Below are 27,105 nucleotides of genomic sequence, written 5' to 3' on the forward strand. Positions count from 1 at the left end.
AAAAACATAAGCAATATTGTGATATATTACTGTATTACACTGAGAATGTATACACTGAATTTAACATCATTCAAGCACACTTTCACCTCTATTTTCCTTTCTCAACTCCACTTGACTCAGAGTAAGATTTGAAATTTCTGTGAAGGAATAAAGATTCTGTTAAATGACATTTACACTGATTATTGTAATAGATAACACAATTTATACAGTATACACTCAACTTTACATTAACATTTACACTATACAATGTATTGCTTTGGTGTTTTATTTTAAGGATCATTGATAAAAGAGTGAATGTTTTTGTGAAGTACCTTCATTTTTCTTGTTCATCTCATCCCTCAGTCGCGTCTCTAAAGCTCTGATGTTTTCTTTCTGCTCTGTAACGGTGGCGGTCAGTTCTCTGATGTTTCCTTTCTGCTCTGTAACGGTGGCGGTCAGTTCTCTGTTCTTTTCTTTCTGCTCTGTAACGGTGGCGGTCAGTTCTCTGATGTTTCCTTTCTGCTCTGTAACGGTGGCGGTCAGTTCTCTGATGTTTCCTTTCTGCTCTGTAACGGTGGCGGTCAGTTCTCTCAGTGCTGCATGGATGTCAGGGATGCCCAGATTGCAGTATTGTTGGCTGTCAGTTGAAGCTTCAGCTCTCAAAGTGTCTGTTTGAGGTGGATTCTGTCTTCCGTCCTCAGAGCTGATCTGTTGACTGATCTCATTCTCATTGAGTCCTCCATCTACCTGCTGCTGGACGACAAACACAAAGGTTTCCAACAGCAGCAGTATACATACTAAAGCCTTCATTCTTCACTGATGTTTGTTTCCAGCTCTTGCTCTGTCATCCCCACAGCCTCTCATGTTCCTTTTATAGTGTCCTGATTTACTGTCTTTTGTACTTGAGTAGTTCAAGTTAATTGTTAATCATAATCAAAGGGATGTTCCAGGTTCAGTAGATGTTTATCTCTGTTCATAACATTTGTGGCACTATGTTTATCTCAACAGAAAAGAACATTTACTACTTTTTTTTTCTTTTTTAGTATTTAAAATAAAGTTTTACATCCTTGTGGGACGTGGAGGAATAATCACAGAAACACACCTCCAGTCATGTGAATGAATTTACCTAATTCTGGCATGAAACTCTAGATAGCGCAGGCTGATAGGTCTTTAACTCATTTGGTAGCGATTACGTCATTATCTACATTGCACAGCTGATTGGTTGTTGTTGCATCAGTGGTCAATGAGCTGCGGCTTAACATTCAAAAACATACTGGTAGTGTTGCTTGTTAGCAGTTTGCAGGGTGTTTTCTGAAACTCCTCACCTTCCCCAGCTCCACCTGTATAGATCTGCTACAGGGGTTAATTCATGTAACATTCACATGTTACATGTGCAGCAGTGTTACATACCTTACATGCTCACAGCAATGTCTGTGAATGTACTGGCTGTAGCAAGTTTCGATACTTGCTCCGGAGCAGCAGTGTAGCAGATCTATTCTGCCAAGACCGAATACATTAACCCTTTGGAGTCTGAGGCTGATTTGGGGTCCTGGAGAAGTTTTGACATGCCCTGACATTTGTACTTTTTTCAGTTGTTCATAAACATATTAATGGAAAAGGTGTCATAACACTGTATTCAGCACGTACTTGGCTACCATAATATGTGAGCAACATGTACATGTTTGTGTTTTTGAAGGAATAACGTTTATGCGTGGTTATTGAAAAAACAAAAAACTTAAGTCACTGAAATAAGGCCAAAAAACTCATATTAAATCTGTGTTCACAAGACTTCTGGGTATTGGAGGTTGTAGACTAGAATTTTTGCTTCAAAAGTTCATATAAAACAATATATTGACTGAAATTTTGTAAGACATTTTTTGTCAAGACACATAGTATGCATGGAGGCGTGAATCTTCATGAATAATGCTGTGGTTCACACCTGAGAAGACAAAGACCCGCATAATGACCTGCATAATGACCCGCATAATGAGCTCTTTCAGTCAGGTAGGCTATGTGGAAAAAACCCTCTGTGATCATGCTAATAAAAGGATCACATCAGCTATTGTATTAAAGTTAATGTACTGTCCACTCTTGACAAAAAAAACATGATTTTTTGTGATCTCATGCATGCACGTATTATTTACATCATGTGAAGAAAAATTTGTATAGGCCTATTATAGTTTAAATTACAGTACCAGTCAAATGATTGGACGCATTACTATTATAATGTTTTTAAAAGAAGCCTCAAGCTCATCATGTTGTATATCAAACATACAGAAAAAAACAGCAATACTGTGAAATATTATTACAATTTAAAATAATGGTTTTCTATTTGAATATACTTTAAAATACAATGTATTTCCGTGATGCAAAGCATCTGAACAGTCATGTTACCTCTATGGTATTTCATATAGGCTTTTAGCTTAAAAGCATGCACATTTGGAGAAATATTGATGGATTCTCATATGTTTATGTCAATTTTCTATACAGAGGAGTAATATTTATTCTATATTTATTGTCATCACTATGAGCGCTGGATACTGTGTTTTCAATTCATACTTGCTGTATGAGCTGACACATGGACATCTGACATGTGTCTCTTTTCATACAGATTACATAAACAGAGAATTTTTGTTTTCGATTTGACTTGCACGATTTAAAACCTGACATTTCATCGTTTCTTTAGACATAAGTCTCATTTTTGTGTCATTAGTATTCACCAAGTTACAGTTCATTTTCTGAGAACTATCAGATTGGACTTCGTTCAGAGGGAGACGACAGATCACGCATCATGTTAGTTTTCTTTATTTTGCAAAAAGCACAACATTTTGTTTTTACTCTGAGTGTACACAAATAAAAGAAGATATTCTATAGTTTCAATTGATATATTACTTATGTCTCTATGACAAAAAATTACAGAGTATTTTAAGTCTGTTTTGCTGCAATGTGAAAAAAATCCTGAATCCTGAGTGTTAACATTGCCATCTCTATTACCTTACCAATCTCCAGAGAGTTGTCATTACAGAATGTAGGATCTGCGCACTAGCGCAGGCTAAAATATCACACTTTAATAGTAGTTATTGAACCTAATTTAATAAAACAGGTTGTGTGACTATGAGGGACGATTACCTCAAAATATACTGTAGTGATTTTACTTTCACCCATCCAATTACACTATTTCCGTAAGTTTAATAGGGAAGGCGCGTGACGTAGCGTAAGCTTTGTAAACTGCAAGAGGTTTATACTTTCTGCGTACTTTAAATATGGAAGGCAGCACTGCATGAAGTCAAACAAGTCTTTAAACTACTGAGAAGCGCACATGTAAAACCAAAATAGTCGTTTACCAATCAGTGGCCAATTTCAAAGTACAATGGATGTTTTTCAACCATTTTCAACAGACTTGCTGAAAGTATGAAGGCCCACCCCTAAACCAAGCCCCCAGTGGATTAGAGCAAATCAGGGTAAAGCAGTTGAAAAACCCATCGTGGTTTGACATGCCCCACTGATTGGGAAACACCCACTAGTGTTCTGCAGAGATACACATCTGCATGATCTTGTGCTCATCCACTACAAATCACTGTTAGTTCAATGTCACTGTCTCAATCCATGTGTGCTGTCAGCTTTCATCAAAATTTAAATTCTGATCCAACACACTTTAAACATTGAAATATCAATCTCAAACAAAATGATGATTTGGATTAAAACAAAACATTGTATCAATTTCACCATGCTATCAGGGTCACCACCAGCCCATGTTTTGGCTTTCTGACATAGAACCTGGAAGTGCTGAACTTCGTTCACTACAAACAGTTCAAATTGTCAAATAAAGTCATTATTTTTGATTTATTTTTGCGCACAAAAATTATTCTTGTCGCTTCATAATATTAAGGTTAAACCACTGTAGTCATGTTGACTATGTCGTGAATACCTTTATGGACCTCAAAAGGTGCAATGACGTTGTTGCCTATGTGTGGATCAGAAACCAAGGCCAGTAGACCAATACTCTACATAGGTTCCCTCATGAGAGGCATACTTCCAGCTCCAACAGGAGCTGATCTACCAAGGGAGATCTTCCTAAAGAATATCTTAAACCTTTAAGACCTACTCAGGGAGCGAGGTCCTATATATGATGACCCATACAAGAGAAGGGAGTACCTACAGCCTAAAATACTGATCTACCAGGGAGGTGTCACAAGAGACCTTCAATCATCCGACCAGAACTCGGTAGTGTTGTACTCTAAGGAACGACCCTCAAAGCGAGGGGAGTACAAACTAGACTCAACCGAGATGAGCATAGACCAAGCTCAACCGAAGTACCAGGGAGGCTCCTGAAGAGCCTACACTCTGATATAACTCTAGGGAGTTTGGATACAAACTTAGCTGGAAGTGCTAAGGACCTACTCGACCCAGAGGATTGCCTTCTGGGAGCGAAGTGAGCTAAACCCGAGAAAGGGCTCAAGAGTGAAAGCTTGAGCAAAAACTCTAGCTCCAAGATGAAAAAGTCTGAGCTCAGCTCTGGAGGAATGGAGGCCCCAACAGGAAGAAATTCCACCGGAGGGCCTGCAACACTCAACCCTGTGACTTGATAATAATCAAGGAACTTTGGGTGGAGAGATTGCTCTAAGCTCAAACTAGACAAAGCTACTACCAAAGCTCTAGAGAGCAGAGACCTCAGCATGGTGCTTTCCACTCTCTAAATGAGAGGAAGTCTAACAACGCTCAAGGACAATCACAGGGGTTGCTTCCAACGAAAGCCTACAACACCTGGCTATTTGTCTGCCTAACACCACTAGGGAACTGAAGCTCAGCAAATCGCTTGTACTCTAATATCAAGAGGAGCCTCAGCTCAACCTAGGCAAATTGAGGAGGTCGTAAGGCCTGCTACTCGCATTAATAGCCTAATGCAGAAGGCGGCCCCCGGACAGGGGCGACTCTCACAAAGAGAGGAGGCGTATTACGATCACTAGCTGCCAGTCTTAAGCTGGAGAGGCTCTCCTAGGAGTAGCCTACTCCGAGCTACTGCACGCTAGGAGGCGGAAAGCTGCAGCCAAACCGCCTCTGTCTAAAAGACAGGCCTTAACAGTCCAGCACTTGAGGACATCGACTACCTGGAGCTCAGTGGAGCAGAGGCTTCAATAAAAAACTCTCTAAATGAGAGGAAGCCAACACACTCATCATAGGGCTAATTGTCAAGGTGGCCTGCAGTAGGCCAACGTCAAAACATCAACTACCTAGAGCTCATATGAAGCAGCTTCAAATAGAGACTCTCAAACAAGAGGAAGCCAGCTCACTCATCACAGGGTGATGTCAAGGCGGCCCAGAGAGGGCCGACACCTACAGTCATGATCTATCTGGAGCTCGGGGGAGCGGAGACTTCAGCATATCGCCTTCTACTCTCTCAGCAAGAGGAAACCACTACACTCGACCTAAGGAAGGTATCAAGGGGTCCTAACAAAGGCCAACACCTCAAACCGTGATATTACGTGGAGCTCAGCAAGAGCGGTGGCTTCAGCAAAACGACTCTCTTAACGAGAGGAAGCCAACTCACTCAACCCAAAAGGATCATCGATCATCAACTTATAAATTACATTTTCTCAACCCATTACACTATCACTTCCAGTTTTATCCAAATACAGATACATATAATTTTGAGATTGTTACAGATACACGCTCCGCTTCACAACACTAATAAAAATGCCTGGAGGGCCAAGCATCTGACATATCGACTATCTGGAGCTCAGATGAGTGGCAGCCTAGAATACCGACTCTCAGAATGAGAGGAGGCCATGCCATTCACTAGAGGTGATATTTCGTTCTAAATGTTACCCATTACATAAAACCTTACAAAGAGAGGTGGCACATAGTAAGGGTATCACGATAACCACAGAACGTAATCTGCTGCCGCGTATGTCCTGCCATATACGAGCCTGCATAACCTTGCATAAATTACATGCTGATGTAAACAGATGCAGGACAAAAACAGATTCTTCCACACCCTGTCGATCTCAAAGCAGAGATCAAAAGAGAAAGGAAGGCTCATATACACGGGTGCAGATAAACAACACGCGACTGGGGTTGCCATGAGAAACACACAAAGCTTTCAAACAGCTTTGAAATTGAAAGAACTACTTTCAATTTTTGAACCACTTTTTATAAATGTGAACTTTGGCGTAGATTTTAGCGTACACACACTCTAAGATCTAATCTGCACATAAGCATGTTTTATAAATGAGGGTTCATATGAGCACTTTCTATAAATGCTTCAATTCAGTGTTGTTCAGTCCAAAGTCTGTTCAGGGTCTCATCTGAAGCTTTTACTGCAGGCCTGTTTAACAGCCTGAATGTCATTTGTGCTTCTGCACGTGTCAAAAATATACTTGCATTATTCATTAACCACTATATAGTTTATGGTGGTTTACACACCCTGATGACACCTTTTATGAAGAAAAACAAATAAAAACAATCTGACAACACAACAAATTCAGACATGTCATTCTAGTAGATGTCAATGTACACATTATCAAAAGTGTCGATTCAAAAGTGTCGATTATCAAAAGTGTCGAAGATATTTTTGCATGTGAAGGAAAACCACACATATAATTATTAACTCAGTGTAAGACTGGAGGCTTGGGCTGCTATTTTGAACCAATAATAGAAACATTACCCCATGATTTACTCACACTCAAGCCATCCTAGGTGTATATGACTTTCTACTTTCAGATGAACACAATCTGAGTTATAATACATAGGCCTGGTTTCACAGACAGGGCTTAGACTAAACCAGGATTAGGTCTTAATTCAATTAGGATATTTAAGTAGGTTTTATAAACATGCCCTAGAAAAAACATTACTGGTGTGCATCCTGAGACAAAACAATGGCACTGTCATATTTTAAGATATGTCAGTACAAGTTGCTTTCAGTTAAAACAGCTACAATATGCATTTTAGTCTAGGACTATCTTAAGCCTTGTCTGTGAAAATGGGGGATTATGTCCTGGCTAATCCAAGCTTTACAATACCAGAGTGCAACAATCCATCATAAAAGATGTCCGCATGGCTCCAGAGGGTTAATAAAGGCCTCCTAAAGTGAAGCGATACATTTGCACTATTTTACAAACTAAAAGAACTAGGTTCTGACAAACGGCCGTACACATCGATTTACAGCGAAAGAGTGAACTCTGACCCAACGCATGACGCAATGACGTACGTGGAAGAACAGAGGAGAGAGCAAAACAATACACCAGTCACGAATTACAAGTGTAAAACAAAGAATTTTTAAAGAGAAATTTCGGAGGATTTTGAAGAAGAGAGGAGCTTGAGTTTGTGGCCGAGCCCTATTTGTTGGAACCGCGAGAGGCGTCAAAGATTCTCTCTTAAACCTTACAAAAACAAGTCCATATTCAGACATATAATTCTGTAACTAATGTCGAGCTTGAAGAAATCATTCAAATCATTTAATACGTAGAAGGATAAATATTGGTTAATAACTCATTACACATCTCTCAAAGCATATACATCTGAAGTGGCAGTGGATTTCAGAATCCAGCCCTTCAGTGCCATGCCTAAATATTTATCATTTATTTTTTATCATGTATATGTTGATTTTGAGCATTTGCATATGCTTTTTGTTTGAGGGGAGTTAGGGGGACGTTTGTTGGTCGCTAAGGACTTTTATTTTGATGGGCCAGCCCATAAGAAGGGAAGGGTGTCCATTTTGAAGAGGGATGTGTGTGTGGTGAGGTGGCATGCTTTTACTACTCTAACTCCAGAGTATTGGTCCAAAAATGATCTCTGAAAATAGAGTCATGGTGTATTAGACTTTAGAGCTGTTTTATAGGTGCACGCTCTAGTCTGGAATATACTTTTTTTGGACTAAACTCTGAGGATTTTTTTTTTTTTTCGGCTGGAGGATACCCTGTGTTTTTGTGAGGTCTGGAACCAGCAGATTATACTTTCTATTTTTGGGGACATTTGATTTTTCCATCTGGACTTTCGGTTTGCTGTCTGCCCTAAGCAGAAAAGGACTGAGTCATCAGACTGATTAGTATTATTTTTATTATTACTTTTTATTTCTATGGACTAAGGAACTGTGTGTTGTGGCCAATGAGCCTATTGATGGACTTTCAATATTGGGGCTATTTTGTTGGTGTTCATAAAAAGGTCAACAGTTTGTGTTTTATTTGGTGTTACCTTCTAGCAAATGAGTAAAAGGGAACGATACAACCAAACTCTCCCTGTTATAGTGATTCTACCCTTTCGTAAAGAGTTGCAGTTGTTGTAACATGTTAGAAATCAGATGTGTACAGATGTGTCACAACATCCCACTGAAAGGGACAGTTCACCCAAAAATGACAATTCTGTCATCATTTACCCGCTTTAAATGCACGTTTCCCACCGTGCACAGTTATCCTAAAGCAACCAGGTCCAGGGCCTACATGAAAAGGCAGACAGCTGAAGAGTTGATTGCCTCTTTGGAAAGTGATACATCAGTCCCTCTGACTCCTAGAAGCCCAGATCTGACTACACCTTTGATTCAAAGCAGGAATATTGTACTTTATACTTTAATGATGACATTTTATTTGCCATTAAATTTTTTTTATTATAAAAAGAAAAGTAACCAATTAAAAGAAATATAACCGATTACAAAAACTGCCTACCGAAGCTTTGATTTATAGGCCCGGTTTCACAGACAGGGCTTAGCCTAAACCAGGATTAGGCCTTAGTTCATTTAGGACATTTAAGTAACTTTTATAAACGTACACCAGAAAAAAACATTACTGGAGTGAATCTTGAGACAAAACAATGACACTGATTTATTTTAAAATATGTCAGTACAAGTTGCTTTCAGTTAAAACAGCTCAAACATGCATTTTAGTCTAGGACTAACTTAAGCCTCTTCTGTGAAACGGGGGTATAGTGTTTTTAAGACTTTAATCAAGAACATACCACAGAGAAGTCTTTTGACCAAACTGTAATTTAAACTGCTTATAATTTAGGCCAGACTCGACTTTATCTAACCTGAGAATTACAATAACAAGATAAGGTCAAAAGAAGATCAAAACACACTCTGCGAAACAACAGCTCATATTATGGTACCATAAAAGTTATTGTAAACTTTATCACAAGTGCATAAATCCAGTTTCCCAAAATCTAGGGCATTCTTAAATCAGGTTAATAATTACATTTAATGTTTTTATACATGTCATTAAATTAATTTAACTTGACAAGTTTTGTGTTGAATAATTATAGTGATTTTTACACATATAGTCTGATATCTTCAGTATATTTTGTATATAATTATACAGTAACAGAAAGGAAAGAATGAAATTGATTTTGTCCTCAAATGACTTTCTTTGTATTTATTAATCCATGCATTTATTCAGTTCTACTTCTGTTGATACAGGATGTTGTTGCATGTGGGGGGAAATAACATTTAAAGGAATTTTGTGGATTCAACACCAGTTAAACTCTGTCAGCAACAAGCTTCAACATTATATGTAAACATCACTTACTAAATTTTTTTTTTCTGTGTACATTTACATCGAATCTTTTCTCTTTTTTTTTTTTTTTTTTGTCATAACATAAAGCAGGTAAACCTGGTAACTTTTGTAAGATATTCACATGGATACCAGAGAGTGGAGTGACCATCTATATCAGAGGTCAGAAATATATCAGAGATCAGGATAATCACTGACACGTGACAATAGCTAATGTATTTAATAATAAAAATAAAAAAAAGTCACTCAAACTTGCATATGGATGTACATTTCGAGGTAATAATTCCTCAGTCACACAGCCTGTTTTAGTTAGGTGCTATAAGTACTATTGAATTGTAAAGAGAGTTTAACCTGTGCTAGCGTGCAGATCAGACGATCCATTCACATGAACGGAGGTTTCTCAGATCCAACAACATTCTGTGATTTATCACTCCGCGTCCTATAAGGTTGCCTACTGCTGATCTATATAAATAAAAAGAAAAGAGTGAGAGATCATTCAAAGTTAATTTCTGTTGAGATCAACATAGTGCCACAAATCTCGTGAATAAAGCTAAACATCTACTGAGCCTGGAACATCCCTTTGATTATGATTAACAATTAACTTGAACTACTTATTTACCTGAAGTAATATAAATCAAGTACAAAAGACAGTAAATCAGGACACTATAAAAGGAACATGAGAGGCTGTGGGGATGACAGAGCAAGAGCTGGAAACAAACATCAGTGAAGAATGAAGGCTTTAGTATGTATACTGCTGCTGTTGGAAACCTTTGTGTTTGTCGTCCAGCAGCAGGTAGATGGAGGACTCAATGAGAATGAGATCAGTCAACAGATCAGCTCTGAGGACGGAAGACAGAATCCACCTCAAACAGACACTTTGAGAGCTGAAGCTTCAACTGACAGCCAACAATACTGTAATCTGGGCATCCCTGACATCCATGCAGCACTGAGAGAACTGACCGCCACCGTTACAGAGCAGAAAGCAAACATCAGAGAACTGACCGCCACCGTTACAGAGCAGAAAGCAAACATCAGAGAACTGACCGCCACCGTTACAGAGCAAAAAGAAAAGAACAGAGAACTGACTGCCACCGTTACAGAGCAGAAAGAAAACATCAGAGCTTTAGAGACACAACTGAGGGATGAGATGAACAAGAAAAATGAAGGTACCTCACCAAAACATTCACTCTTTTATCAATGATCCTCAAAGAAAAACACCAATGCAATAGATTGTATAGAGTAAATGTTAGTGTAAAGTTGAGTGTATACTGTGTAAATTGTGTTATCTATTACAATATTCAGTGTAAAAGTCATTTAACAGAATCTTTATTCATTCACAGAAATTTCAAATCTTACTCTGAGTCAAGTGGAGGAGTTGAGAAAGGAAAATAGAGGTGAAAGTGTGCTTGAATGATGTTAAATTCAGTGTATACATTCTCAGTGTAATACAGTAATATATCACAATATTGCTTATGTTTTTCAATAACAGACAGAGAAATAGTTTTTTCAGCTGCACTGATGCAATCTGGCAGTGGATATATTGGTCCTTTTACCACTGAAATCACACTAACCTACAGGAACGTCTTCACAAACATAGGGAACGCCTACAACCCAATTACAGGTAATTATCAATGAAATGGAGTCATAAAACTCAGTTTATAGTAATGAAAACCCTTCTGCTCCATTCAGACCTCTCTGCAGTTGTGTAATGTGTGTAAGAGAGTTAAATGATCTGCCATCTTTCAAAACTATTACAGTGTGTTTGGTAAGTAAGCAATCATACAGGAAACAGCTGATTCTGTATCTCTTGTTATTTGATTTAGGTATTTTCACAGCCCCACTGAAAGGAGCGTACATGTTCAGAATCTATGTATTTGGTCACGGCCCCACTACAGCAACTGCATCCATTTATAAGAATGGACAGCGTGTGGTTATAGCATACTGTTCTCGGCCTCAGAGTGATTTAAACTCCTCAAATGGAGTTGTGTTGATCCTGGAGGTTGGAGATGTTGTCTATGTGAGACTTTGGCCTAACGGGAGGTTATATGATGACCAGAATAACCCCAACACTTTCAGTGGTTTCCTACTGTTTCCCTTAAGATAACAAGAGCTTTTGAAGAACCTTCAGCATATGATTTAAGATGAAAATCATGAAGAATCATTAACATATGAACCTGTATTAATGAGGACTAATGCGTGTTTGACATTTGTAATAGATTGCTGTATAAAAGTCAGTATAATTCACTATATTCATAAGTTCTGATCTGTCTATACATGTAAGTTTGTATAAAGAGTTTCAGCACTGAGACAGACAGGACCCATGAATATCACATGTGACTCAAAAGTAGGGCTGTCACAATTCCTTGATTAAATTTGAGAAAATCCTTGATTGCAATTTACCCATGTTGAATAACAGACAAAATACCAGAAATGGCTCATATCCATGGACGAGAATCCATGAACTGCATTATTAAACTGTTTTCTAAGGGCTTGTTCACAAAGAAAGCGTTTTTGCTTTTTAAAATGCGAGACGTGGGCAGTGGAACGGGGGAAAAAACTCAAGGTCTCGAGACGCATTTTTTAAAAAGTTGAACTGATTTTAACTTGAGTGCCGTGTTTTTTTAGAACACCATGTAATGCTTGAGATGCTGCACAAGTGCAACAGTTTTGCACGTCCGTCTAGCGCGTTTACATAGAAAAACAATGGAAAAGTAGTGCGTCGGAAAGGAAAAACGCATTCTGTGTGAATGGCCCCTAAGACTGCATGATATATTAAAATGATTAAAAAACCATGTTATAGCGTAGTGCCATTGTGAATTCACAAAGGCTGTGATTCAATTAATTAAATATATGCCCTGCAGATTTAATATACACGCTTTAATTATTTACATGGTGGAGCATCTCAAACTCCATCTGCTGTGAGTTTGGGTTGCTTATATAGTCCATCTGGGAACACAATGTGTGCCATTTCGTCAGATTTGTAATGTAAATCATTTATAAACCTACGCCAACACAGGAGAATACATCAATGTGTTTCTAAGTTTACAAACTGTTCATCGCAATTTAAAAAATAAAAGTTTAAACCCTCTCTCTGTGTTTGCATGTTTTGATGTCCACATATTTTTGTAAGAAATGACAGTGGCTGTTGCATTTCTATTGTAAAGAAGTGTCCAAATATTAAAGATTAAGTGAACATTTGAATTAAATGTCATTTGGCCAATATTAAACAAGGATTGATCTGCTGTAAAGTGTAACAATCACCAGGCTATTGGCACCCTCTGCAGGCATTTGTTTTAATACATAAAGTACAAAAGTTGATTGTCTTTATTATGTATATTATATTGTTTTTTAACAGTGTTGTTCTATAAAACCATATGATTACTTGCTTTTAATACCAAATATTAATTTGTATCTTGTTCCTGTTTTCATGAATATTTCCCAAACAATGCTTGCTTTGAAGCACTCATAATTTATTTATCAGTCCCACCTGGATTTTGCAAAAAAAAATTTTCTTTCTGATTTTGTGGTAGCAATTTCCAGATTTGGTAAATGTGGTGTCCTAATTATACATAAACAGATTATGTATTGTCCCTTACAAAAAATGTCCCATGTGATAAAACATCAAAAGTACCACACAAATTGGTGTGGTAATTGTGTAGTATTAGTTGTTTTTTTCCCAGTAGCCCCTCACTGCAGAACACACAAGATCCAGGGGGTGAAGTTGGGAAGGTTTAGGGATATGTAAAGTGGAAGGAGTTGGATCTGGATCTAACCTGCCCCCCTGGATCTCGTGTTCTGCAGTAAGGACCATCTCGTTTTTTGGGGCACTTTATCACAGTATTTTGTTGTACAGTATGTAATATTCCTGTAATATTCTTGCAGCACTGTGTGGTATAACTGTCATATTACTGCAGTATTTACTACAGGATTTTGTGCTGTACAATATGTAATATTACTGTGATATTATTTTGGTACTACTGTCATATTTCTGCTGTAATACTTGGAATTTCCTGTAAAAAACCTTTGGTCCTTAATTGTGTTATGTAGTTTTCTGTGGGATTCCTGTAACCTTTTATTTCTAGAATATTGTGGTAACATTATACGATATTCCTGCAAGAAAAGTGTTGTTTGTCCATGATAAACCTGTGATATTACTTACAAACTAGTCATAATCTGAAAACACAGTATGTAGTACACATGCAAGACAAGGCTTTAGTGATCACAAGTTGATATACAAAGTAATTACTACGGTAGGTCATGTTAGAATATCACATACCATATAAACTTGTGTTATTACATTTTATTATTTATTCACAACACATATGGTATGTTCACAAACATCTTTATTCTCTACAAACTAGGGTAAAAGCACAATGACTCAAAGAATGAAAATGCAACTATATATATGAGACAATACTTAAATAAAATGAATACATACTACGATCACTAATCTTTCGCTCATTTGAGAGTTTGTTGTGAGCTGCTTCTTTTAAGCATCTTGAGTCCTCATCAGGGAAATCACATCTCATCTTTCCTGCAACGGAAAATAGGACAGCTTAGCTGAATGCCACTGCATAGTTTAACAGAGGAATAAATGTTAATAGGTCATTGAATAACTGAAATCGTCTTAGGTTACAGATGTGACCCTGGTTCCCTGAGTAGGGAACGAGACGCTGCGTATAACGCATTGGGGAACCTTCTGCGTGATAACGTCATTGAAGCACTCATGTATCTAACCAATCGCGTAGCGAGACGTCAGAGGCGGGTGACATCACGGACCAGGAAACTATAAAGCATACCCGGATGCAGAGATCGCTAGCTTCTGGGATAAGTCTGAAGCAAGCACTCGCAAGTATGCTGGGGGTACGGCAGGAGACGCAGCGTCTCGTTCCCTACTCAGGGAACCAGGGTTACATCTGTAACCTGAGACGTTCCCTTTCGTGGGAACTGTCGACGCTGCGTATAACGCATTGGGAAAGCAATCCCAACTGTGCCGTAGCTTCAAGTACTTGCCAATGTTAGCTTGACAGAATAGAAGACCCCGGAGTGGAGCCAACATCAAGGTTATAAAACCTGATAAATGTGTGCTGGCATGACCATCCAACTGCATCACAGATATCATTAATGGAAATACCAGACATCAAAGCCTTTGATGCCGCCATACCCCTGGTAGAATGGGCGCGGACATTCAATGGAGAAGGCTGTCCGGCCGCTTCATATGCAAGTGAGATGGCCTCGACCACCCACTTGCTCATCCTCTGCTTAGATGCTGGGCCCCCTTTCTTAGGGGACCCATAACAGACAAATAATTGATCTGACTTTCGCCACAGGGCAGCTCTGTGGACATACGCATCCAAAGCCCTCACTGGGCAGAGCAGATTCAGTTTTTCCTGATCCGAAGACTCGAAGGGAGGAGGATAGAAGGCCTGGAGCACAATGGGACCTGGGACATTGGTGGGGACCTTCGGCACATAGCCAGGTCTAGCGTGAAGGAATGCCTTCACCATTCCTGGGGCAAATTCCAGGTAAGATGGAGCAATTGAAAGTGCTTGTAAGTCTCCTATCCTCTTCAGAGAAGTGATAGCAAGTAAGAAAATAGTTTTCAGAGTGAGGAACTTTTCTGGAACCTCCTCTAATGGTTCGAAGGGAGCCTCGGCTAACCCTTGCAGTACCACAGCCAGGTCCCAGGCCGGAACCCTTGTGCGCACTGGAGGCCTCAACCTCAGTGTACCACGGAGGAAGCGTGTAATGAGGGGGTCTCGTCCTACCGAGGAATCCCCCTCAAGAGGAGCATGATAGGCTGAGATAGCCGCAACATAAACCTTCAAGGTTGAAGGAGATAGGCCCTCCGAGAACTTTTCTTGGAGGAATCTTAGCACGAAGCTTATAGAAGAGTGGACAGGGTCCGTATTATTTCGTCTACACCAAGTAGAAAATAAATTCCATTTATAGGAATACAGCTTCCTCGTGGAGGGAGCTCTGGAGTTAAGGATGGTCTCCACAACCTCAGTTGGGAGACCAGGGTCTATGAACCTGGCCCCCTCAGAGGCCAGGCCCATAGCTTCCACAGTTCTGGACGAGGGTGTATTATCGTGCCGCCTGCTTGCGACAGGAGATCCTGTCTGAGGGGAAGCTCCATTGGGGAGCCGTCTAATAGGGACACTAAGTCCGAAAACCATATCCTGGTTGGCCAGAACGGGGCTACCAGTATTAGGTTGGCCCCCTCCTGGCGTACTTTCTCCAGAACTCCCGGGAGCAGAGCGAACGGGGAAAATGCGTACAGACGTAGCCTCGGCCACGTCTGCACCATGGCATCCAGACCCAGAGGTGCTGGATGTGTTAGGGAGTACCAGAGTGGACACTGGGTTGACTCTCCCGAAGCAAATAGGTCGACTTCCGCTTGACAGAAATTTTTCCATATGAGATCCACCACTTCTGGGTAGAGTCTCCACTCCCCGGGCCTCGGCCCCTGCCTCGACAGGGCGTCTGCTCCCACGTTTTGATACCCCGGGATGTAAGCTGCCCTTAATGAGAGCAGCTTCCCTAGGGACCATAGGAGGATCCGACAGGCCAAGTAATATAGTTGGCGAGACCGCAGACCCCCCTGATGGTTTATGTATGAGACCACTGACATGTTGTCCGTGTGGACCAACACATGGTGGTCTCTCAGGTCTGGGAGGAAGTGTTTCAATGCTAGAAACACCGCCATCATCTCCAGCCGATTTATGTGCCAGGAGAGCTGATGGTCCTCCCATAAACCCTGAGCTGAGCAACCACTCATGATCGCCCCCCAGCCCGTGAGGGAAGCATCTGTCGTAAGCATTACACGACGAACAGAAGTCCCCAGCACAGGTCCCTGGGACAGGAACCAGGGATTTTTCCACATGGCCAGAGCACGAAGGCATCGCCGCGTGACTTTGATCATGCGAAAAGAATTTCCCCTCGGAGAAAATCCCCTGGTCCTGAGCCACCACTGTAAGGGTCTCATGTGCAGAAGGCCAAAAGGTATCACGTTGGACGCAGCTGCCATCAGACCCAACAGTTTCTGGAACGGTTTTACAGTGAGTGACTGACCTAATTTCACCCCTTTCACGGCTGCGAGAATGGAACTCACATGAGCAGGGGACAGATGTGCCCGCATCGTGGTGGAGTCCCAGACTACACCTAGATAAGTGGTAGTCTGAGCTGGAACTAGCACACTCTTTTTGGCATTGAGCCTCAGCCCAGGCCTTTTCATGTGGGACAGAACAGCATCTCGATGCTGAACTGCTAGTTGCTCTGATTGAGCTAGAATCAACCAATCGTCAATATAATTCAGTACGCGGATGCCCTGGAGTCTCAGTGGAGCCAGAGCTGCATCCACACACTTCGTGAATGTGCGGGGTGATAATGACAGGCCGAACGGAAGAACCCTGTATTGGTAAGCTTCACCCCCGAAAGCAAACCTGAGGAACTTCCTGTGAGAAGGATGGATGGACGCATGAAAGTACGCATCTTTCAGGTCTATCGCCACAAACCAGCTCCTTTTTGCAAAAGTGTCATAACCTCTTGTTCCATCACCAGAGACTGCTCGGGGGTCACCACTGTGGGAAGAACCCCGTTGAACCTGGGCGGGCGAGACCCGAACTGAACCATCAAATTCCAGCAGCAGGAAACAGACATACTATTTTACCCACAGATTTTTTTCTGTAGTGCTGGAATGTCTCGCTGTCAGGGACTGTGCTGGTAGAACTCATACGAACACGAAGGGAATGAAGATAAGGCTGACTTTAATAAATCCACAGGCATAGAAGGTAACACACATCCGTACACAAACGAGACCCGACAACGATGAACAGAAACCAGGGAACTAAATACACAGACGAATTAACTAATAATGACAAACAGCTGTGAGGAACGTGATGAGTGTCCATGGTGACTGATTGTGGTGGGAAACTAGACAAAGGAAACAAACTGAACACAAAGGAAACTAACTGAACAAAACCGTGACATTACGCTCCCTCCGGCAAGGCGCGTCCTCGTGCCGTGGAAGGATGAAGACATACAGATAGATGGTGGAGGTTTAGGAGGAGGATGAGGATGTGGCGAAGGGCTGGAGAGAAGGGGAGGCAGCAGGATGGCAGAAGCAGGCAGATTGGACCATGGATATGCAGAAGATGCAGGTGGTGGTTCTGGAGGTAGACGGCCAAACGGGAGGGGGCGGAACATAAAAGTCCAGGGTGGTGCAGGAGGTGGTGATAGCCAAGTGATGGCCTTGAGCAGGGGCTGCTGATGATCCAGGCCACAGCCAGGGTAGTGCCCCACGGCGGCATTGATGGAGGGAGGAGCCATGGTGGAACACAGATGAGGGACGCCATGGGGATGACTGGAGACAATCACGGCGAGGATGGAGCCCACCGCGCAGCCGAAGAGCCGAGGTGGTGGAGAGATGGCGAAGATCCTGGTAGCCGCGACGGAGCCGCAGCGACGACCTCCAGAGATCGAGGAGGGGATCCAGAGGTCTGAGGACGAGCTGGAGCGACCGAGGGCGGAGGCGGAGCGAGCCATAGTCTAAGGGGTGAAGGACCAGAAAGCAGCGGACTGTCCGCAAGTCCACAGCGGAGGTGAAGTGACGCCTGATCCAGGTGGAGCCGACGTGCCGAGGGAGTCCGGCACAGCCAAATGGCCGATGGTCCACTCCGAGGTCGAGGGTGGAAGGAGCGCAGGTGCAGGAGCCCGGGCGACAGGTTGAGGCGCCTCGAGACCCTCTGAGGCTGGAGGCGGAGCTTCGGGCTCTTCGTGCCCAGGAGGAGACGGTTCCCAACAGGCCCGAGATGGTGCCCCACTACTGAGAGGAGGTGGTACAGAGGGACTGGAGGGAGATGGAGATGACTGGGTGGCACCGATGGCTGGAGACTGGGAAACAGACTGGAGAGATGGTGTGAGAGGCATGCTGGGCAGGATCAATGGAGTAGGAAGAAGACAGGCAGGTTCAGATGACAGTATAGGGGCTAGGAAAGTGTCCACTTCACATCTTGAGTCGAGCAGTAATTCAGCCAAAAACTTACTCTCAGTAGCGGGAGGGTGGGCGGGGCTCACTTCCGAACCCTCAAACTCTACCAACACTCCCTCAGCGATGGATGGCTCGGCTGGCTCACACACCTGGTCAGGCGCACGCTGCTCAGACTCCGTGACAATGTAACCCTCGGTTGCACTTGTGGGCTTGGGCTCCATTGCAGCGGTCTCCGTCGCGCTTGCTGCGGTGGGCTCAGGTCGTTGATCCTCGCCATCTGGATGGTTCTGGCTGGGCACTGGATGGGGAGTGGGGCTGGCGGCAACCTCGATGGTGAGCGCTGATCCACAGGATGCCAGCACCCACTCCACATAGGACGCAAAGCTCCCTCGAGGACCCTCCCCAGACAGCTGTGCTCATGTGGCGGCGTTGAGTCCAACAAAGAGGAACGAGCACAGGCAGTAGTCCGGGAAGGTGGTCAGATAAGCGAGATCCAGGAATTTTTCCAAATGTCTCTCGAGGGAGCTTTCTCCCTGCTCAAGGCACATGAGTTGGACCGGTGCAAAATCCATAGTGCCAACGGGCGAGAACAGAACGAAAAAAAAAAACCACTGAACACGAAAAGTGAGAAAAAAAGTTTTTTAAGCACGATGCTAACACTCTTTATCTAAGTCGGGTCTTCTGTCAGGGACTGTGCTGGTAGAACTCACACGAACACGAAGGGAATGAAGATGAGGCTGACTTTAATAAATCCACAGGCATAGAAGGTAACACATCCGTACACAAACGAGACCCGACAACAATGAACAGAAACCAGGGAACTAAATACACAGACAAATTAACTAATAATGACAAACAGCTGTAAGGAACGTGATGAGTGTCCATGGTGACTGATTGTGGCGGGAAACTAGACAAAGGAAACACATGTGACTGAAGGTATCAAACTAAAAGTCCATGAAAAGGAAACTAACTGAACAAAACCGTGACACTCGCGGTGTTGGTAAAATATAAAACTAACACCACTTAACTTTCAATTGAGAGAGAAATGGTTAGCAATAATTTTATTATAATTTACATACTGAGATGGCGTATCTTAGGGAAAAAATGTTTTGATTTTTTTTTTTTGTTATTTTCTGAATTGCTCATATCTGATTTATCCATGTATGCTGGTAATAAATTAAAAATAAATGCAGTAACCTTTCATATAAATAATGGACTTTTTTTGCATTCAGATTTCAACAACTGTAATGTCATGAGTAAGGTACGGTGACCTGGAGGGGACATTTTTGGTTCACTTAGTTTTATCATGGCCACGAGATCATTTTGGCAAGGTAACAACATCCTTATGTTTTGTCCACGTGATGTAAAGTTGTGGCCTCGAGATCCTATGTTGAGGGAACGACATCCGTTTCTCGTGGCCATGACGACTTATGTCCAGGACGCCTCTACGGATACCGCTGGATGTGTGCAAAATGCCTGGAAAATGATATACGTGCAGAAAAAGATCCAGAATGTTCATGTCAGCAAAACTTTTCTCAAGGACCCAATTATATTTGGCATGTAGATTCTTATGATAAACTCAAAGCACATGGAATCTGTATTAAAGGGTGGACAGATGGATTTTCTCGCAGAATCATCTTGCTCAAGGCAGAATACACTAACATCAACCCTGATATTATCGCTGGTTACTTCGTGGATAGTGTGCTACAAAATGGGGGATGTCCACGAATTATAAGATGCGAACTGGGAACAGAGAATGTGATCATTTGTGACATCCAGATGTTCTTCAGACGAAATGTTCTTGATGAGCATATTTCCAGCATATATTTTGGAAATCTGTTGTCGATGTTCTTCTTTGCCACTTGTAGTACATACTTGTTTCCTTAATCTCTCAAACAAGTTACTTTTGCTGTCTGTATTTTCCAGGGAATGATTGGCACAGTTGCCACTCTGTCTCCATAACAGGGAATGTGTTTGGCTAGCTCTGTCTCTGACATCAGTGGTATTACAAATGCAACAATCTGTTGAAAGAAACAATTGAAAAATTAAATCAAGTACACTGAAAAAACTACAAAAGCATTAAATGGTAATCTTTATTTCCTTGCATGCCAATGTGCATTGGCTTGTTTATTTACACAAGAGGATTGGTCTTCCCGAACAACATACAGTAATGTGCTTTGGCTTGTTGCATACAGCAAAAAAAGTAGGCTTTACAATGACATAAACGTATGTATATTGGATTGTATTTGGCCCAAAGTTTAACAGTCTTGTTCAGTGAATTTTACAATACAGCTTCGAAAAACATATCAAAAACAAAAACATAAATAATAAGCTTTACAATCACATAGTCAAATAACTTGAACTGTATTTGGCTGAACAGCAGTGACGGGCGGCCTGCTTTACTGTTTCTTGATGCTCTTCTGGTCATCCCCATTTGATGAAGTACAACCAGACAAACACAGCAACCAGACCCCCCACAAAGAGCACAAAATCATGATCCAGTCAATGTCAGAGGTGGCATATGTAATTGGTGTGGCAGGTAACTGTACAGGTGGTGCCTCTACCATTATGTGGCAGACAACAGTCCCATTGTTGCTGGCAGGGCCAACGTACTCGATGTACATGCTTTCAGTGAAGTAGGTTGCCTTCCCTATTAACTTCTTTGATCATCACAAGGCGACCAAGGTGCATCGCAATTTGGATACCTCCAAGTATGCCGTCTTTCCACTGCAGAAATATTTTTGAATATACATAGAAGAAATGTTGGGGGATGAAATTAAATCGCCAGTAGGTGGCGGCAAATGACCGTGTAATGAGTGAGTCAGTGGTTCATTCTATAAAGCGATTCATTTAAACAGCTGATTTATTCCAGAATAAGGAAGTCTTTTATGAATGGGCCATTGAAAATTTGACTCAGTAATGCGACACTACTGAGTGTTAATTGCTGTGAGAGGATGTGGTTCTGATGTGATCTTTGTTTGGAACTATATTTTTACTGCTGAAATAGAAGAAAAACTGTCAATATTGCTCCTAAAATGTAAGTGACTTAATTTTAACTAGGTGCTTGTTTATTGATGTGTTGTATGCTGTCATTCAGTGTCACATTTTCAATTGTGATTTTAATAATGTGGAAAACAGCACTCTACTTTAATGTTGCTTAACTGTATCATACGTTATAAATAAAAAAATCAGCATTTTGATTTTTTACTGCAGTATTTTAATTAAGTATCTTTGTTTGTGTTGCGCTCATTTAATTTGATTTCTCCTCAAGAGGCTGTGCGAGCCTCAACAGCGCAACCTTGTTACGGTGTATCAGTCACCACTTACTTCGAATGTAATAAAATCAGAATCACTATCGCATTTTGGTGATTGCCTAGTTATTCTTTGTTACTGATGTTTTAATCAGGCAATATTGTCTGGTCGAGAAAATAAAATTCTCTTTCACTTGCCCCTTCAAATAAATCCACTTGTCCTGACAAGCGTTAAAGGGTTAGTTCACCCAAAAATTAAAATTCTGTGATTTATTACTTACGCTCATGCTGTTCCACACCCGTAAGACCTTTGTTAATCTTCGGAACGCAAATTGAGATATTTTTGTTTAAATCCGATGGCTCCGTGAGGCCTACATAGGGAGCAATGACATTTCCTCTCTTAAGATCCATAAAGGTACTAAAAACATATTTAAATCAGTTCATGTGAGTACAGTGGTTCAATATTAATATTATAAAGCGACGAGAATATTTTTGGTGTGCCAAAAAACCAAAATAACGAATTATTTAGTGATGGCCGATTTCAAAACACTGCTTCAGGAAGCTTCGGAGAGTAATGAATCAGCATGTCGAATCCGCAGTTCGGAGCACCAAAGTCACGTGATTTCAGCAGTTTGGCGGTTTGACACGCGATCCGAATCATGATTCGACACGCTGATTCATAACACTCTGAATCTTCCTGAAGCAGTATTTTGAAATCGGCCATCACTAAATAAGGCGTTATGTTTCATGGTTTATTTGGTTTATTTTCAAGTTCATGCTTTGTTTCATTGCTTTGTTTATGTTTGCCATGCGTTCCCTGTTGTCACGTGATTCCCTTGCCCTCATATGATAATAGGCTTGTTCGAGATGCATCGGCGCTGTGCAGACCGATCGGTGTATGACATCAAAGTACTGCGAAAGCAATTCAATGGTATAAGAAGTCGTAATGTGTAACCCGCTGTTTGGTGAGTGTCTGTTTATGTCAAGCCAAGCCATGTCAAGCCACGTCTTTGTTTTCGTATTTTGTTTGGAATGATATTAAACTGCACTTAAGTTCACTACGCTCGCCTTCAGTGGACGTTCTTTACAACCTTCATTGCAGTGATATTCTTCTGAGCTCTTCTGAGCTGATTGGTTACTCGTTTGTTGTTGGTGTCGGCCGACTAACTTCCAAAAATAATAAGTTTAAAGGTTTTAAGATCAAAGTTCACACCACAAAACAACAGTTCACATTATGATACCATAAAACAAGTTATTGTAAACTTTATCAGAAGTGCATAAATCCAGTTTCCCAAAATCTAGAGCATTCTTGTACGAGAAAAGTTGTAAATCAGGTTAATAATTACATTTAATGCTTTTATACATAATTTATTAACTTTTATTAAGTTTTGTGTTGAATAATTATAGTGATTTTCACACATATAGTGTGTTTTTCTGTATATTTTGTATATAATTATACAGTAACAGGAAGGAAAGAATGAAATAGATTTTGTCCTCAAATTACTTTTTTTTTGTATCTATTAATCCATGCATTTATTCAGTTCTACATCTGTTGATACAGGATGTTGTTGCATGTGGAAAATAACATTTAAAGGAATTTGGTGGATTCAACACAAGTTCAGCAACAATGGTTTCATTAGTATAGACACAAGGCTTCAACATTACATGTAAACATCACTTACTAATTTTTTTTTTTTTTTCTGTGTAAATTAACATCCAATCTTTCCTTTTTTTTCACAACATAAAGCTGGTAAACCTGGTAATATTTGTAAGATATGCACATGGATACCAGAGAGTGGAGTGACCATCTATATCAGAGGTCAGAAATATATCAGAGATCTGGATAATCACTGACACAATAACTAATGTATTTAATTTAAATAAACTCACTCAAACTTTCATATGGGCACACATTTTGAGGTAATAATTCCTCATAGTCACACAGCCTGTTTTAAGTTAGGTGCTATAAATACTATTAAAGTGTAAAAAGATTTTATCCTGTGCTAGTGTGCAGATCCGACAATCCATTCACACGACTGGGGATTTCTGTGATCCAACAATCTTTGTGATTATCACTCCGCTTCTGCTATCTATATAAAAAATACAAAGTAAGAGATGAGTCAAAGTTATCAACATGGTGATCAACATAGTGTCACAAATGTTGTGAATAGAGATAAACATAATCAAAGGGATGTTCCAAACTCAGTAGATGTTTAACAATTAACTTGAATTACTTATTTATCTGAAGCAATATAAATCAAGTACAAAAGACAGTAAATCAGGACACTATAAAAGGAACATGAGAGGCTGTGGGGATGACAGAGCAAGAGCTGGAAACAAACATCAGTGAAGAATGAAGGCTTTAGTATGTATACTGCTGCTGTTGGAAACCTTTGTGTTTGTCGTCCAGCAGCAGGTAGATGGAGGACTCAATGAGAATGAGATCAGTCAACAGATCAGCTCTGAGGACGGAAGACAGAATCCACCTCAAACAGACACTTTGAGAGCTGAAGCTTCAACTGACAGCCAACAATACTGCAATCTGGGCATCCCTGACATCCATGCAGCACTGAGAGAACTGACCGCCACCGTTACAGAGCAGAAAGAAAGGAACAGAGAACTGACCGCCACCGTTACAGAGCAGAAAGCAAACATCAGAGAACTGACCGCCACCGTTACAGAGCAGAAAGCAAACATCAGAGAACTGACCGCCACCGTTACAGAACTGAAGGATAAGATGAACAAGAAAGATGATGGTACTTCACCAAAACATTCACTCTTTTATCAATGATCCTCAAAGTAAAACACCAATGTAATACATTGTATAGTGTAAATGTTAGTGTAAAGTTGAGTGTATACTGTGTAAATTGTGTTATCTATTACAATAATCAGTGTAAATGTCATTTAACAGAATCTTTATTCCTTCACAGAAATTTCAAATCTTACTCTGAGTCAAGTGGAGTTGAGAAAGGAAAATAGAGGTGAAAGTGTGCTTGAATGATGTTAAATTCAGTGTATACATTCTCAGTGTAATACAGTAATATATCACAATATTGCTTATGTTTTTCAATAACAGACAGAGAAATAGCTTTTTCAGCTTCACTGACACAATCGAGCATTGAATATATTGGTCCTTTTTCCACTGAAATCACACTAACCTACAGGAACGTCTTCACAAACATAGGGAACGCCTACAACCCAATTACAGGTAATTATCAATGAAATGGAGTCATAAAACTCAGTTTATAGTAATGAAAATACAGGAAACAGCTGATTCTGTATCTCTTGTTATTTGATTTAGGTATTTTCACAGCCCCACTGAAAGGAGCGTACATGTTCAGAATCTCTGTATATGGTCATGGGGGAATTACATCAACTGCAGCCATTCATAAGAATGGAAAGCAGGTGGTTTCAGCACATGATATTCAGCCTCAGGCTCAGGATCGGTTAAACTCTTCAAATGGAGTTGTGTTGATCCTGGAGGTTGGAGATGTTGTCTATGTGAGACTTTGGTCTGGCAATAGGATAGTAGATAGCTATAATAACCACAACACTTTCAGTGGTTTCCTACTGTTTCCCTTAAGATAACAAGAGCTTTTGGAATATTGTGATTGCAATAATTATGATCCTTCAGTGTATGATTCAAGTCATAAGGAAACATTAACATATGAATCTGTATTAATAAGGACTAATGTGTGTTTGAAATTTGTAATAGATTACTGTATAAAAGTCTGATCTGTCTATACATGTAAGTTTGTATAAAGAGTTTCAGCACTAAGACAGACAGGACCCATGAATATCATGTGACTGAAAAGTGATCTGTTAAAGTAGTAAACCTAGAATGTTAAATAATAATTCTTTAAAGGATTAATTCACTTTCAAATGAAAATTAGCCCAAGTAGCCCATTTTGCCTAGGATGGAAGTACTTTCTTCAGCTCATACTCATTGGTCACTGCCATTATAAAGCTTGGACACTTCAGGATATTTATTAATATAATTCTGATTGTGTTCGTCAGAAAGAATAAAGTCATATACACCTAGGATGGATGAGTAAAGATTGGGCTAATTTATAAATAAGAGAATAAAGAGACTTTGTGGCATTTTCTTTTCCTCATATTTTCATGAATATTTCCCCAACAATACTTGTGTCATGATCCCAGTCTGTTCCCCTGGTTTTCTGTGGACGTATTTCCTCAGTTCTCCATGTTGGATTTATTATGTTTATTCTTTTATTAAACTCACTGCATTTGGATCCAGCTTTCCTTTGTTTTTAAGTTCACTCCGCTTAACAGCTTGCTTTGGAGCACTAATGATAACATATTTATCAATCAAATTTTACAATTAAAATAACTTTTTATTTCATAAATTTGCAAAACAATTGTGATGTTTTATTTATAATTAAGACAGCACATTTACCGGTTTGTGTTATGTTAGATGACAGTAGTCATTCAGACACAAATGACACGAAGGACAAACAAAATGCATAAATCTTGTTTAATTTTGTCTCTTACCAAATTCTGGTATATTTTAACATTTAAAACAACATGGACATTTTCTTCAGGCGTAGAAAGGGGGTTGTTGAGTGCGATGAATGGGCAATATAACCCAAATCTATAGGCTAAGCAAACCACAGCAAAACAAATACTTGCCTATTAGTAAAAAGTTCTCAATTAATAAGTAATAAAGTAAACAGTTAGTAATAAAATTAGAACAAAGAAAGTGACAATAGCATAAATAAATAAAGCACAGTTTCTGTCTGTATATTTATGTTGTAAGTTTAAGTAGCTACTGTTTTTTGTTTCTGTTGTTTGATTAAATTAAGTTGCTTTCAATTTAAGACTTACAGTAATGTGCAGATTAAATACTGACACGCCCCAAACTATTTTTGTTTGTTTACTTAACACATAACCCCCAATATGGACATTTTAACACAATTTTGACTGTTCAAGTGCAATAAGTCTAAAAAGAGAGCACAATTCGTGCAAACACAGAAATTGGCAGCCAGTCTATTGGTCAGTATGTCAGAACCAAATTAAATCTCTTTTGCCGTTCACTGCACTTTTACTTACTCTCTTTAGTACTATCAAATGTTTCTTAATCGCTTCACATGGTCTTTGGCACTTATGTGAGATGGCAGAAGTGAAAGATTCGCTTTCGCTTAGTTTCACACAGACCACTAACATAACGTGACATCTGTATCCTTGTGAAAATTACAACTTTGTTTATGTTTATGTGGTATAATAATGGCACTGCATTGTAATTCCTGACAGGACATGTAGTCTTCATGTAATTTACAGTTATTGTTTCTAAAATCTAAAATTATTGGATTAAAAATCCTGAGCAGCAAAAACAGAAAGTCCTCGAATACAATTCATAATTGCTGGC

At 40.2% G+C, this 27,105-nt stretch overlaps 2 protein-coding genes and 1 long non-coding RNA gene across 17 annotated transcripts in view; 1 reads left to right on the top strand and 2 right to left on the bottom strand.

The window, feature by feature from the left end:
* Positions 1–27,105, bottom strand: part of LOC127511276 (uncharacterized) — a 249,197-nt gene that overhangs the window by 70,938 nt on the left and 151,154 nt on the right. The gene's annotated exons all lie outside the window — the stretch shown is intronic.
* The window catches only part of LOC127511160 (uncharacterized), an 86,475-nt gene that overhangs the window by 50,350 nt on the left and 9,020 nt on the right, over positions 1–27,105 (bottom strand). The window contains exon 3 of one of the 8 annotated variants that reach the window (XM_051891812.1): positions 87–137. The exons of the other annotated variants lie outside the window; for them this stretch is intronic. Within the exon in view, the coding sequence (XP_051747772.1) occupies positions 87–137 (51 nt within the window). The remainder of the gene's footprint in view (positions 1–86; positions 138–27,105) is intronic. 8 annotated transcript variants of the gene reach the window in all.
* The window catches only part of LOC127511199 (heavy metal-binding protein HIP-like), a 219,057-nt gene continuing 202,072 nt past the window's right edge, over positions 10,121–27,105 (top strand). The window contains exons 1-4 of one of the 8 annotated variants that reach the window (XM_051891944.1): positions 10,121–10,642; positions 10,817–10,870; positions 24,796–24,927; positions 25,021–25,972. In XM_051891944.1, the coding sequence (XP_051747904.1) occupies positions 10,207–10,642; positions 10,817–10,870; positions 24,796–24,927; positions 25,021–25,307 (909 nt within the window). In that variant the 5' untranslated portion in view covers positions 10,121–10,206 and the 3' untranslated portion in view covers positions 25,308–25,972. Of the gene's footprint in view, positions 10,643–10,816; positions 10,871–10,965; positions 11,098–24,001; positions 24,476–24,649; positions 24,928–25,020; positions 25,973–27,105 lie in introns of those variants that run through there. The other 7 variants (XM_051891945.1, XM_051891943.1, XM_051891947.1 and 4 more) reach the window with 7 other exon arrangements.

Source organism: Ctenopharyngodon idella, chromosome 4, assembly GCF_019924925.1.
Source record: "Ctenopharyngodon idella isolate HZGC_01 chromosome 4, HZGC01, whole genome shotgun sequence".
NCBI lineage: Eukaryota > Metazoa > Chordata > Actinopteri > Cypriniformes > Xenocyprididae > Ctenopharyngodon > Ctenopharyngodon idella.